The 15,845-nt window shown below is 25.0% G+C and overlaps 1 protein-coding gene across 3 annotated transcripts in view; it reads left to right on the top strand.

The window, feature by feature from the left end:
* LOC135926305 (uncharacterized) overlaps positions 1-12,196 on the top strand; it is a 28,984-nt gene extending 16,788 nt beyond the window's left edge. Inside the window, exons 3-10 of one of the 3 annotated variants that reach the window (XM_065462127.1) lie at positions 6,106-6,189; positions 6,253-6,332; positions 6,369-6,449; positions 6,506-6,621; positions 7,364-7,622; positions 8,377-8,480; positions 8,630-8,923; positions 12,004-12,196. In XM_065462127.1, coding sequence (XP_065318199.1) covers positions 6,106-6,189; positions 6,253-6,332; positions 6,369-6,449; positions 6,506-6,621; positions 7,364-7,622; positions 8,377-8,480; positions 8,630-8,923; positions 12,004-12,134 — 1,149 coding nt within the window. In that variant the 3' untranslated portion in view covers positions 12,135-12,196. The remainder of the gene's footprint in view (positions 1-6,105; positions 6,190-6,252; positions 6,333-6,368; positions 6,450-6,505; positions 6,622-7,363; positions 7,623-8,376; positions 8,481-8,629; positions 8,924-12,003) is intronic. The other 2 variants (XM_065462128.1, XM_065462129.1) reach the window with 2 other exon arrangements.
* Positions 12,197-15,845: the final 3,649 nt, after the last annotated feature.

The raw sequence follows: 15,845 nt of genomic DNA on the forward strand, positions 1-15,845 counted from the left end.
TTATTGATTTTAGATGATATTTTTAAAAAAATTTCGCCTAAAATTGTCAAGTTGCATGTAGAGGATGTTGTCATTGTTGTACATTAACCGCAAGCTGTATATTATAAACATAATACCTTAATAGAAGAAACTCAGTGGAACATCTTTTTCGTTTGCTATGTCATCTCCAAAAAAATTATATTTTCCATTTCTTCGTAAATACTCATTTGTTAATTTTTTCTCTAAATCTGGCCACAACTTTAAATAAATAAATATGAATTTACATTTATAAATTGATTTTTAATAAAAATTAGGAAAATTGTTTGTATTCGTCTCAAATTGTAATAAACTATTTATTTTTTATTGTTTAAAAAAATACACAAAAAATTCTTTCTAAAATATTCAAAAAAATATTGAATATATATCTAAATAATATTTGTATTTAGTATTTTAATACAAGTATTCGCGTTACTGCCCAACAGGGCAGAGTTGTTAACGCTCCTTGTTAAAAATAGCTAGCTCCCGCTCCTACCTTCTCAAAAGGAGCTAGCTCCCGCTCCAAGTAATAAAGTACCACTCCATAACCGCTTCTTTGATTTTCATTTTTTAGAAGGTACACGAAAGAAAATCATATTTTTTATCAAAAGGTTTTATTTATATTAAATGATCTATCAAAATATTAACCTTTTATTAGCTTTTAAAAGTAATAAATTTTCTAAATTAGAATCTAACAAACATCCACGCCTCTCCCCTAAGACCTCTTTTGCAACACTAAATAGGTGCTCCACAGGAGCACTAGAGGGAAGCGGGGTATTGTATTTTATAAAGATATTTTTTAATTAAGGGAATTTATCAAAAATAGTAATTTTGATATCATTATTTAAAAAATATTTGTCCAATATATTATCTTCCTGATGAACAATTTCATGGAATCCAAAAAAATCTTCCAAATCATTTTGTATTTAAAAGAAAGATTTTTTACTTTTAGATGCCTTTTTAGATTGAAGCTGCTCACTTTTTAAAATTAAATTGCTTTATGAGGCATTTTGTCCTTAAATTTGTTGGATCATTTGGAACAACATTTTTTAGAAGTTTAAAATATTTTTTGTCTGATGTAAATGGAAATTTGATTTCTTCTTCTTGATCTGTAAATCCATAATATCTAAAACGATTTTTTATTATATATCTATAAAATGAATATTAATATGACTTACAAGATTTTCCAAAAAATTTTCAATATAAAAAGGAAAAACTTGATGTATAATATTTAAAATGATTAGATAAAAAACCAATATAAAACTCGGCTAAACAATTAATAATGAATAAATTTAAATAAAATTAAAATTTCATTTTTATTGAATTAATTAACAAATATTATTAATATTTAAAAAATAATTTAATTTATACATTGTGGAGCGGCGCTCTTCCACTCCAGTCCTAAAAGGAGCTAGCTCTCGCTCCCGCTCCTCAATTTTAAAAAAGGAGGGCGCTCTGTTTTTGAAAAAATGGAGCCCGCTCCTTAACAACTCTGATATAGGGTATATAGATGCACTCCAATACTTATGATATTGATTGATACTAGTTTTGATAAATACTTTTTATTTTTTGGCATCACCAAGTATTAATCTATAAAAATTAGTTGAATAACTTTCCGCTGCAATTTTCCCATTAAAAAAAATTATATTTTCTTGCAAAATATGATATTTTTTAAAACTATTTTTGTAGCATATTTATTTGATAAAATAATTGAAAAAGGTTTTCCTTCTTATACTTTCCTCTTTTTTAGACCGATGTTTAATTTTTTTTAATTTATTTGTTTTCTTCTAATATAAGAAGAAAAAAAATTCCACGGCAGGTATTTTTTTTTATAAAACAACTAATTAAAATCCAAGAAGAAAAAAAGATGAATTAAAAAATTTCAAATTAGTAATTTTTTTTTTATTTCATCATTTTTTTAGTAAATATATTATTATAAAATATGGTTAAGTTATTATATATGTTTTATTATATAAACTGAGATTTCGGTGTTGGTGAAAGGTATTCATGCATCTATTCTATTATTATTATAATTAGAGTCCTATAGAGCCAACATTAGTTTTGTTAAACAACTCGTTTTAGCCAATTTAAAATTAAAATAATATTAGGCAAGCCTCGAGATTCTTTTAATAGATGTCCAAACCTTTCTGCCACCTATGAGGAAAATCTCCGTACGCTCTTAATATTTTTTGGCTAAAATATTGGGTTAGCCATTTTCAAAAATAGCCGGAAATATCAAAAAATTTAGTTGGTTTAATTAGAGATTGCTTAAAGAGAACGAATATCTGAATAAATTCATTTTGAATTTATTATTATGAATAATTTAACTATGGATAGTAAGGAGTTTAAAAATATTTTCTTCTTCATATTTAAAAATGAAAAATTAAAATTCTAGACACGATAAGCCGCTTGTAAAGTATTGGAAAAATATATAAAAGTTCTGAATACCAAGTTAAAAAATGTTACGAGTAAATTAACTATCGCTCTTATGTGGACATCAATCAACTCATCGTCTTTTTGCCTAATTACATTCCTTTATTTTTATTAATGAAAATTTTCTGTTAGATTCAATTCCGGGACCGGACCGATTGTTGGACCGATCTTTTTCTTAAGAACCGTGGTCCGGACCAGTCTTTTTATTTTTTACGGTCCAGACCGCGGTCCGGACCGGTCTTTTATTATTGTTTAAGTTTGCTTTACTATACAATTAATATAATTTTTTTGTATATTTTATTTTATGATATTTTTCTAGAGGAGTCATTTTAGATTTTGTTAATTTTTATTTTACAATATGAAAACCATAAGTTTGTCCAAGAAACATTTTACTTATAGTCCCAATAAAAACATAGAGTATGTGTTCATTGCAGTACCAAATTTAATGTATCGTCAGCACCTAGTAACAAAATAATTGTTTATAATTTTTTAAGCAAGCAAAAAATTAACAAAATAAGTAATAATATTATTAAAATATTTTAGTTATTATCTAGTTCTATTATTTTAAAGAAACTGTCTGTATAATTTATTGTAAAAATTGCTTAACCTTATTCTTAATAAAATAATTAGGTACCTTAAGCAGACATCTGATAAAACATAAAATATATACTTCTAATGATGAAAATGAAAATATCTCAAAAAACACAATCTACTCTTAATTTTTATATGCCCTCTACAAGCACAAAATCATTTTCTTCAATATCATTGGATAAATTTTATTGTTTATATAATACTCTTATATTTAATAAAATGATAAAACAAATCAAATTAGGTTAAAAAAATATGTTTTTTAAACAAATAAAAAGACCGGTCCAGGACCGTCGATCTTTTTCTTAAGGACCGTGGTCCGGTCCGGTCCTAGGGTATCGGTCCAGTCCAGACCAAAGATCGGACCGTGACCTTCACTAGATTCAATTGAGTTATTTTTCATTACGTTCATGATATATTACAATCATTGTTAGCATTTCTTGATGGCTTTGAAATCCTGGACAAAATAATACCCATAATGCATGACAACGCTAAAATAATATTAAGCAGATATAATGAATACATTTTATGATGCAAAATATAGGACAGGCTTGTACAGCCACCTATGTTTAACATAAGTATATTGGTTGAAACTGATACTTTGAGATATTATTTATTTTTCTCATGAGATCTGGAAATTCACAAGCTTCCCTAAAATTTATAAATATATATAAATTAATATATCCAAGCATTTATAATTATTTTCTTAATCTTATGCATACTAACTTAATAGAGCTAAATTTCGATATCACTTAGAAAGAACTTATAGACATTATCTTTACGTAATGGCCACACATAGTCTTTAAATAGTGATTAAAATTTTCCATTAAAATCTTGCTTTCCTTCAAAGTTATATATATATATATATTTCATTTTAGGTTTGGGATCCAACATGGTAGCTATATAATTGCTGAATGTGCCTCAGGTAGCTTTTATATAACGCACATTTTTTATCAACATTTTACTTGTCGCACTTATCATCATTAGGACGATTTTCTGAAGCTTCCTCTAAAATTTTATCAATCTTTGCAGCTAATAAAACTGTGATTCCAATTGTTTTATCTGATGATATTTCCAACTTTATTTTATGAAATGACTTTTTAAAAAATTTCCACTTCCTTTGTCATTTATATTGAAAGGCTCTGTCACACTTTTTTTCTTCTTAGTTGTTTAATTGCATCCAAATTTTATATAAATAAAATATTTTATTGGACATTATATAATAATTATGTTATAACTTAGTTTGTTCAGTATTGTTATCATTAAATATTTAGAGCTCCATATAGTAATTACATCCAAAAGAATTCTGGTCCCACCTGCACCTGATATCTCTATGTATTTTTGTAAAAGTTTTGGTGATGAATGTAACTTCTTTAAAACATTAGTTATTTTATTTAGTTTTATCTAAGACTGAAATCCCCTCTTTAACTACCGGCTGAACATCGATGGCTGTATAAGTTTGTTTTGTATTTTGCATGATAAAATATATTCATTTTACTGTAGCGCTTATTATATATGGCGTTTTATCGTGCATCATTGAAATAATTTTGTCCTGGATCTCAAAGTCGCTGAGAGATTTTAACAAAGATTATGATATATCATCCTCACCAATATGAGGGTATGGAAACTAGATTAAATATAGAAGGAAACTTGCCATTTTTTTATCAATATAGTGGCATGTAATTACGCAAAAGGATGATGAGTTGATGGATGTCCACATGTCTGTAGTGATGGCTAATTTACTTTTATAATTATTTTAACTTTGTAATCTTTAATTTAGGACATTTAAATATTTTTTCAATATATTTACAAGCTGTTTGTCTTGTTCAGATGTTATCATGCTTGAATATATAGGGGAAAATATTTCTAATCTCCTTACTATTTGTATTTTTAAATGAAATATTATTCTTTACAATAGATCTCAAAATTGATTTGTTAAGAAATTCGTTCTCTTTAGGTATATGAATACCAACTTAGTTTTTGGGTAAATCGTCGCTCTCCATTTTCAATTTAACCTGCATGGTTTCTTTTAACATGATTTTATAAATTGGCATAAAAATAAAATATAGCCTAAGATTTGATAAATTTGTTATATTTGTTGCAGTGTGAGCTCTAAAATATCTATTACACTTTTTACATATTCGGCGACTTTTGTTAGGATTTAATTCAAATAGGCTCTTTGTATTGAAAATTTATAATTAGCATCAAAATTTAAGATAGTACGAAAAATATAGAAGTAATGAGGTTTTTAAAAAATACCGTCGGATGCACCACCTGGGGCTATAACAATTGCAAATTAATGGATTCTACTCAATTAAACGATAAGAGTTCACAATAGAAATCAAAGTTTTTACCGAAAAAGCGGGGATTTTTGCCAAAAAATTAGTTAAGCAAGTTTTTCCACATACTTTTATTTACTTCTAAAAAAATTTTTTTTTAACGGTCAAATCATTTTTTTTATTTTAAAATAGGATATATACACTAAATAATTAAAAAAATATATGTATTAAAAAGTACTGAGAAAAAAAATATTTAAAAATACCCTAGAGAAGAGTTAATGCTTAAAAAATTGGACCTGCAGATTTCCAGGGAAATCAAATGAATAAAAATTAATGATTTTTTAAATTTAGGATAATTATATGAACCACTCATCCTCGAGTTCACCACTTGAGTTCATAACCCGAGTTCTGAACTAATGAACTCGATTATTTAACACTAGTTGAATTTTCAGATGTTGTGCTGGTTATTTATGCTTAGTATCAATATTAATCATATAAAATTTATATCCTGTTTATAATTCTTTATTTTTTTTTATTAATTCGTCTAAAAAATAACGGACAGTTATTTTAGAAATTTATTATAAAAAATAGGATAAAATTTTAAAATTCATATAGCCATAAAATAAAATTTCATTGGAAAAATTTTAATATCAAATACAGTTAAAAATTTATCAAAACAAATAAGATACAAACTACAAATTTACGTAATCTAGGTATACATGCATCAGATATTTTAACAACCTGTTATTTTCAATCATTAATTCTAAAAATTATTTTATTTTTATTTTAGAACATATCTATCTTGCTGGACGAAAAAAAATTTCATATGACCCTATCAGATATCATTTCTCAAACGGATGCGGATAGGATTAAAGTATGGTCATAATTTTAATTTATATTATTTAAATAACCCTGTCTTATTATTTTTTTTATTAAGGAAATATGTTTAGGTATTATAGCAAACATGAGTTGTGTACCCGAAATAAACTTCCACCTCATATCCAATCTGGAATTTACGTTTGTTAAACCTAAAATATTAACATGAATTTAAAGTTTTATTCAAATATTTAGCAAGTTCATATTCAGCACATTCATATCATCGTACGATACAGGTATTTTGAACGAATCTATTAGGTAAGATTTATGGGGAAAAATTCTTATCATTTAAAATTGTATTTTTTTATAATAAGATGTATGAATAATTTTGTGAATAACGACAATGGATATCAAAAAACAATTAAATCATTTATTAATGAACGCGAATTTATTGGCAAATTGATATTCGTACAAAAGTATTCCTCGAATAGTTATTTTACAAAAAAATTATATAAAATTTTTTATATCTTTTTATATATAAATATTGTTTTGGGGGAAAAAGCTCCGAATAGTATACATAAAATAAATATAAAAAATATTAAGGTATGTTTTCTAAAAACCATGATTTTGTCGATTTTTGAAAAACGACTAAGCCAAGCTTTTAGCCCTAAAATATTAACCAAGTTTCCAAAATTCCCTCAGAAATGTCTAATCTTTCTGTTATCCATTTGATAAAATCTGGCGAATATCTCGATTTAACCGTTTTATAAGAATATATTGATAAAAATGTTAATAAAATACCTTTTTTAGATCTAATCTGATATTGTAGATATCAAGTTGATATCGGTCCCGTTCGATATCACTAAGCTAATATTTTTCTACAACTATCATAACTCATTGAGTTTATATTTTTTTAACATTGTTTCAATGATATCCTTAAAAAATATTTTTTTATGATTATGCATATAATTTAAAGCAGTTGGGATATAATTTAAGAAATATCAATAATATTAACATAGTATTATAAAATATTGGATCGGCCAGTTTGAATATCGGCCAATATCAATATTTAAAAAATATTAATCAAATCAACCAGATAAAAGGAGTTTTTACATCCCTATTAAAAATATGCTAGTAGTAATATATTCACTGAGCTAATAATGGTCAAGTATGAAAGAAAATTTATTTAAACTTTAATATTTTATTAGCCAATTTTTTCTTTAAAATAAAAGGTCTACTTTTGAAAAATACCGGAGAGTTTATATGCAACATTTTGGAGAAAGATATACTACAAATAAAGGCATACGGTGGTGGTTCGAAAATAGGCATTGATAAATTCAAAAACAAAATCCATGAAAGTGTAGATAAAAATGATGATAGCGATAAAGCGAATGAATTATTAGAAGTCGAAATAGATGATGTTAAGGATATTGGAGAAAATACTTATCTACTATTTTTGGAGAGTTCTCTTGAGGCAATTCATCAAATTTTGTTAGTTGATAAAAGACTTAATAACTAATATTTGATATCCAATCATCTTTCTTTACATATTACAAAATATAATTTGCTTACAAAAATCTTCAAGTAAGCGAGTTCTTATATATAAAAGGTCTGCAATGGGCGGCCGGTTTAAAATTTTTAAGCACAGGGCAGGTGGTTAAATTTAAGATATTTTTAGGGCAAAATGTGCATGACATTTTTAGGGCAAAATGTGCATGACGTGGCTTATTTATTTCATAATTTTGCATATTATATAATTAATAAAATATTAAGCTAAGATAAATAAAGAGCCAAACCAATCAATCAAATATTTTCTATTAAAAAAACTTTGTTTTAAACCAAATCTCTATTTTCCACAATAATATTTATTTTTAATTTAAGCCATAAAAATGCCTTTCAATATCAAAATTGTAGTTGTAATTTATTTTATTGAATTTTCATTCTTTATAATAAAGAAGTTAATTCCGCAAAAGCATTTTGAAAGTAAAAAAGAAATAGGAAAAACAAATTAACCACCCTTTTTATGAAGGTTAATTACTATTTTGGGTATCGACCACTAGTATCGGTTGAAATTAAAATTATTGACTGTATATCTCTTTTTAACAGTGGGCGGGCTAAAAAATTTAAATAAATAGACGGACATGTTGAATTATTTTTAAAACAATATACCAATTCTTTTATTTAAACCATTTTATATATTATCGGATTTTTTTTAAAGAATAATTAAACTTATCACATCATATAGAGTTAATCAAAAAATGGATCCCATAGAATGCAAAAATTATATTCATTCCTTTCAAATCTTGATATCTCAATGTGACACGAGAGATATTCCAGAATCACTATTAAGTAATAATTTGGAAGTTAATCCAAACAAATTTTAATCTTTTATTCAAATACTATTTTTTATATGAACGAAAAATGTATCTAAGAAAATAAAGCTTAGATTTATTAGTATATTCGTATAAATTCATAATATATTATATAATTTACCGAAGAAACTTTTGAGAACTGCGACATCAGGTATGAATATCTTGTAGAGCCATTTGCCTCTTACATTGCGAAATTTATCTCGGAGATTATGGGCGTTGATACTTGCTTCAAAATTAAAAATAGTAACGATTGTACTATGCGGCTTTCAAAATCCTGTTTAGATATGCAACCGACTCTTTTGGCATGTTTGTTCATAGTTAGGTGGCTTATTTTTCAAACATTCTTTGATGAAGAAGGTAAAAGTGATAATTGCCCCTATTTTACCGAGGATAAATGGATAAATTTTGGAATAAAATTCGGTAATATCGATTAATTATAAATGCATCTAAAAATTGTATCTCTAAAATATATTTTTTTAGTGTAGTATTTTTTGGCATCTCTCTAAGCCAGATTCATTCAAACAAAAAGCGGGAGAATTTAACCATATTTCAAATCTTTAAAATAACGAGAATATAATATTGCATATTTTTTTAAAAAATTTGGCGCAATGATCTTTGAAAAAAATATCCATATGTTTTCATGAGCCAAATTCGACATTTTTGAGGCTTTGTTCTTCTATATTTTATGCTTTCGGCTACTTTTGAATCAGGAAAGAGTATAGACAATGAGTTTATAGCACAATCTGTAGATAAACAACTAAGCGAATCGGTTTTTGCAGTATTATCAACACATAAATTAATGTTTTTGAAGTATGGTTGAATATTATTTGATGATTCCTTATTTTTTTAAATTGCCTTTTTACATCATGGACTTCTCTGACGAATATTAAATTTTATATTGCATATTATACAAATTGTATTTAAACTACATTTTTCACCTTCCCTGACCCATGAAATAACGGAATTCCAATTTTGATATTGCGATTTACATTTTTTTATGTTAAACTTGTCTTTAAACTGTGATTTATATATAATTAGACATGTGCGCCGCCGATGATTTTTGACCACACCGACACCGCCGCCAAAAAGTGTCGGCGCTCAACACGCCGCCGCCGATATAAAAATCAGGCGGCGTGGCAGCGTGATACATATTTTTTATTATTAAAAATAATATTTATTTTATATATTAATTATGAATTGTAATTAAGAAAAATAATATTAAATATTTTTTGAATTATTAAAATGCGATTTTATTTTTTAAAATTAATAAATATTGCTATAAAATTTGATTTGTAACAATCCATATACACGTTCGCTCACTTTGAGCAGGTCAGTAACCAACGTGCTAGATGATAAGATTAGGCTAGTAATTTACAGAAAAGGCACTGAAATATTATATATTTTATTCTTTTAATTTTTGTTGTTTCAAATATTTTGTATAAGACCATCAATTATTATATAAGGAGTAATACAATATTTTCTTAATGCAATCTACAACTCATCATATAAAATTTATTCTTTATCATAAAAGGAATTTTTAATTAATGATTTTTATTTTATTGTCATTATAACATATATAAACATAGCAGGATTTAAACAATTATGGATTCAGCATTGCAATACCCTGTAACAAAATACAGTATATCCTTGCAAGCAAAACCTTCTTTTGCATGGAAACATTTTGGATCCTTAATATTAAAAACTAACACAAATAATAACAGAACCAGTTGCTGCAGATAAAAGTCTTTTGTAATATATGCTTGCAAATAACACTTGATAAAGATGGTGGAAAATAATTATTCATTTTCAGAGTAAATTTTTTGATTATCTTTATAATATTTGTAAATTTTTTAATTAATTATCCAATCAAATCCTTTTCAAAAAAACAATAAAATATTTACTTGACAAACATGACTTATCATGTAAAGAAGAAATATCCAAACAAAATAAAGAATATGACCTCCCATAGCATCCTTTAAACAAAATATGCAAATTTGATCATAGATTTCCAATAACCGATCTTCAGGAAGTATTTTAAATTACATAGATTAGTTTTTTTTATATTTTCTCTTTGTTTTTTTTTTATTTAGGTGTTAGGAGCACTTTTGCATCCTCGTTTTCAATCTATAAACATAGTAAATGAATATTTAAAGGAAATATTACCGGTGCAATTTTTATCAAAGCCCCACCTCTCTGTTGCCTTACACGGACGAATTAACAGAATTGAAACGACGGAAGTTGCTTCAAAATTTGATTATCTTAAGTCATTGGCTACGAAACATTCATCTATTCATAACAATAATCTGGAACAGCAAGACTATTTAACTAGTCTAGAAAAAAAGTGGATAAGAGCATTGGATCTTCCTAAACTTTCATTATTAGCTAGAAAGTTCCAGCTACGAGCAAACTCGGCGAGCATGTATTTTCCATAGCTCGGCTCACTCTGAACTCTAAAAGATCATTATTATGTCCTATAAATCTAAATAAAATAAAATTTATACATGATAATTATAACTTAAATAAAATCATTAAATTATAGTTATAAACATAATAAAGCAAAATTTTATTTTAAAAGTGTTTCCAATGAATTTATAATTTTAATTAAAAAATTTAGGTTAGAAAAATATTTGACGCCACCGCGCCGCCCCCGAATTTTGTGGCGGCTAAATCGATTCGCTGCCGCCGATAATGCTGTTGGCACACATGTCTATATATAATTTAAATTAATGAAATAAAATATCATGAGAAAACTTTATTTAATTAATCAAAAATTATTATTAGACATAGCGTAAGTTTCTGGTTAAGCTACTTTTAATCTAATATTTTATAAAATTATTATTAAAAAATCGGGATTTTAAGCTACAATTAATATTTATAACCTGAATCTGAATTAATTTTTATTATCAACAAAATTGAATCACTATTATTAAACAAGGCAGAAATAATTATAGGAAATTTATATCTCTTAATCACATAAAATCATTTATATAATAATGAGATTTAGTGTAATTAAAACTTAAATATAAATAAGTAAAATGAATATAAATATAAACAAAAAAGAAATTTATAAATGTGATTTTTATTAGAAAAAAAGAAAACGCCCCAATTATTTAAAATATAGGTTTATAATATAATATTTTTATATTGATTAGACCTACGAATCCAATAAGTGCAATATGAATAATTCATTGTTTGTATTTGTACGAATAATAAAATATTCGACTCTTGAATTATCGATTCTATTCGAAAATTATTTTTAAAATGTTTTTAAAAAAGGAAAAGTTTGTCAAAATTTGTTTAAAAAAATGATGAATAGATAAATATAAAAAATAATAAAAGTTTCACTAACTTAATAATAATTTCTAATGTGCGAACAATTTAATCAAATAATAATAAGGCTATGCCTTTCCATATTCGTACTCGATTTGAAGAAGCGAATAATTATATAAATTATTTTCTAGATTTAATCTTGATTTTTTTGTTAAATAAAAATAATTTAGGCAAATCGGAAAGCTTAATAATCGTGCTAAATCAACTAGAAGATATATATTCAAAAATTAAAAACTCAAAAGATTCTCCATGTTCATATTATGAAGAAATTTCTCAAATTCTTGTTAAAATTTTAAGTTAAACAACTGTTAATGTACATATTAACTCGCCTTCAATATCATTAATGTAACCAATTTTATTTATTAATATAGACGTAATTTTATTTAAATATTCATTGTATTCATATTATAATAAAGCTATATTGTCAGCAATTTTTTTAATACTTCAAAATATTAAAAAATTTGTTTAAAAAATTATGAACAGCATAAATCTATTCTCCAATGGGTTTTGCTTTAATTTTGAATTATTAAAGTAATTTTTTAACAGATTATTTTCATATTTATACATGATACTTTTTTTTATGGGAAAAATTATATAAAAAAATATAGTGGAAATCATAACAAAAATTTTGGAGAAGCTCAAATTTTTTTTATATCGCGTAACACCACTAATGCATGCATGACAATATTTTTAATAATAGTAGCAAGTAAAAATGTAATTAAAACTGCATTGAGAGAAATAAATGATATAATATTTAATAAAATAATCTGAGTTGTATCAAATACAATTAGTAATTTTATTAAAGGTTACTTTTGAAAAGTAATTAGTTATAGTTACGCTACATTTTCAAAAGGGTAATCATTACAATTACCAATTACATGTCAAAAGTAACTACTTACATTGCAAGTTATTTTTTAAATTAATTATTATAACTAATAATTTTTGATATTATCTTTTTATTATGCAATATAATTTTGTGATTTACAAATTCTTATCAAAAAAACTTTAAATAAAGAAATAATTGCACTGAAAAAATTTATCATAATATAATATTTATCACCAGTGTCCAGAGTTGGACAGACGAATACCTGTATCTAAGATAATTAAACATTTTAAAGTATAATATCTATATGATAATTTTATGTTATAATATAATTATATTTTTAAATTCAGAGATGCTATTTAGGCATTTATACCCAATATAAGTTTTATGCAGGGATCCAAACAGAAACGAATATCGGTTCATATTCGGTTCGTAGAAAAATAAAAATATCGGTTCGGTTCGAACCTATAAATACCGGTTTGACTTGTATTCAAACCTACATTCGAATTATGTATAGGGAAGAGTACTTTTATTTATTTCATAATTAAAATAAAAAAACATATATAAAACCTTGCACATTATAAAATAATATTTAATTTATAAATATAACAAATAAATATCAATGACTAATTTTATAAATAATTACTTAAAATTTTTATTAAGCCGCACAATTAATATATTTTTAAAATTCGTCTCACTCAAATTACATCTATAAGGAGATAATATAAATTTAATTGTTGGGAAACATCTTTCCACACTAACTTGGGTAGCCGGAACTGCCTGTATGATATCCGATTTGATGTGTCATTTATAATACTATATATAATTAATTTATATATTGGATTTAATTTTTCTCGTCATTATAATTTATTAGCTTAAAATATTTAAAATATGTTGTAAAATGGCAATATACTAAAGTTTATAAAAATTATGACTGACCATAATCAATCAAATGGATTGATAATATTCTTTAAATCAATTCGAATATAATTAAAATTCTTGAAATATACTAGTAATAATTTACACATTATTTTATAAGCATAAAATTATGAGACTCGAACCGGTTCAGAGGCATTTTAGCGGGTTGGTACAGGTTCGGCTAGAATTATTTTTAGATGTTTAGGTTCGGTTTAAATTTGATAAAAAATACAGGTTTAAGCGGTTTAATGGTATGGTTCAGGTTCGGTTTGGATCCCTGGTTGTATGTAAAAGAGCAGAGAAAAAAACCAGCAAACTTTACCACCACAAAATAAATAATTCAACCCAGTACATCAGCAGCATTTAATATTATTAATAAAATAAAACCATTATTACTACTGTAGACGTTACTTCGAAAAAGAAACGCGTTACTCGTTGCATCAAAAAAAGAACTCGTTACTTTGTTAAAAAAACACGTGTTACTGACTATTTAGAAAATAACGCGTTACTCTTTACTTGAAAAATTAAATATTATGTATAGAAATTTTTTATATTATATAACATAAATAAAATAATACAAAAAACTATAAGATATTTTAATAATAATTTTTTTTAATTTTCACAATGGATTTTCAAAATTTTGATCAGATAAACAAGAGTGATCAACACATCTTTCTCCGTGATAAATACATGTTCAACGCGCAGTTTATGGAAGGATTGTATTATATTTAATAAATAAAAATTTTAATAGGGGGAATTTATTAAAAATTAAAAAATTTGAAAAAAATTAGTTCATCGTCAAAAGGATCTTCATTCAGATTCTTATCCAATCTTTTTTTATATCTTTATTAGAAAATAATCTATATGTGTTTTGTTTTTTAAAGGAATCAAGTCTGCCTTTTCTTTGTCATGATCTTTTCGCAAACAGGAAATAAATTAGTTTTCTAATGAACGACTTGTCATTATCTGAAAATCTCTGAATTCGGATTTATTACAAGATTCATCAAATTGGTTATTCTTTTTATGAATACTTAATTTTACAGAGCTATAAAAAGAATTTCATCTTGTTATAACAGTTTATTTCCATTTTTTCCTTAAAAATGGTTTTATAGTTTCGATACTCCATAATTATAGAAATATTTGGGTTGGAACACAATTTTAAAAGTAGACTTTATACCCTTAATTTTTTTTATTGGTGTAAAAAATGTTTCATATTTATGGCAGGTCAAATCCGAATAAATATGTACAATTGACATAATATTCTTTATCACATAAATTATAATATTAGAGAATAAGAATATAAATTAATATATCTTGATTCATTAAATATTAATTATTAATAATCTTGAATGAAATTTAACAACGAAAATTAATAAAAATGAAGGAATTTGGTGGTTGATCTGACTTAAAAACTTGGCATAAATTATTTATAAAAATATAAAAATACTTATAAATAATTTTATAATACAATAAAATATGTTTTTTCATTATTTTTTAAGAAAAGATTTAAAGTTGTTTTGGATTATCGTTACTCAAAAAAAGAAACGCATTATCGTTCTTCGTTACCTTTAGAAGAAGGTAAAGAATATAATTCCTTTTCTTCGAAAAAGGTAACGACATTACTTTACAGCACTAATTTACACAAAATAAAATTGATAAGTTGTTATATGCATTTATTGTCAAGGGTTTACACCCCTTGAGCCTAGTTAAACAGCCTGAATATATTACAATGATGGAGATTTATATATAGATAAATATTGTAAAAAAATTTCAAGGAGATCTTCGCAGAGAAGAATATTAAAAGTTTGTGAAAATTAAGTAGATACTTTAAAAAGTATCTTAAAGACTCAATCTTTGACTATTCTAATTTAATTGGTAATGATAATTTTATAATTATCTTGTATTTAAGATATCCTCATTTGGAAAAAGATACAAGTACCTAATTTCTTTCTTTTTGATATTTTGAGTAAGATAATAGTATCTATATCTAATATCCATATTTTTATAGAGAATCTTTTAGATTCTTTTTTTGGAGGGCCTGCCCAATTCTGCATAAACCATATTCTCTAATCTCTGTGCCATTATGTATTATATTTATATATAAGAGAATTAATAATTTACCTATGAATATGTCAATTGCCACATAGTCTATACTATAAACTATTAATTTTTACTTAAATAATTAATAAGATAAATCATTATCATGTGTTTTGAATTTTATACTTCATGTTAGAAAATAGTATATAATTATAATTTCAAGTTGGGAAAAGA

The sequence above is a fragment of the Gordionus sp. m RMFG-2023 genome, chromosome 3, assembly GCF_954871325.1.
Source record: "Gordionus sp. m RMFG-2023 chromosome 3, tfGorSpeb1-WG-v2, whole genome shotgun sequence".
NCBI lineage: Eukaryota > Metazoa > Nematomorpha > Gordioida > Chordodea > Parachordodidae > Gordionus > Gordionus sp. m RMFG-2023.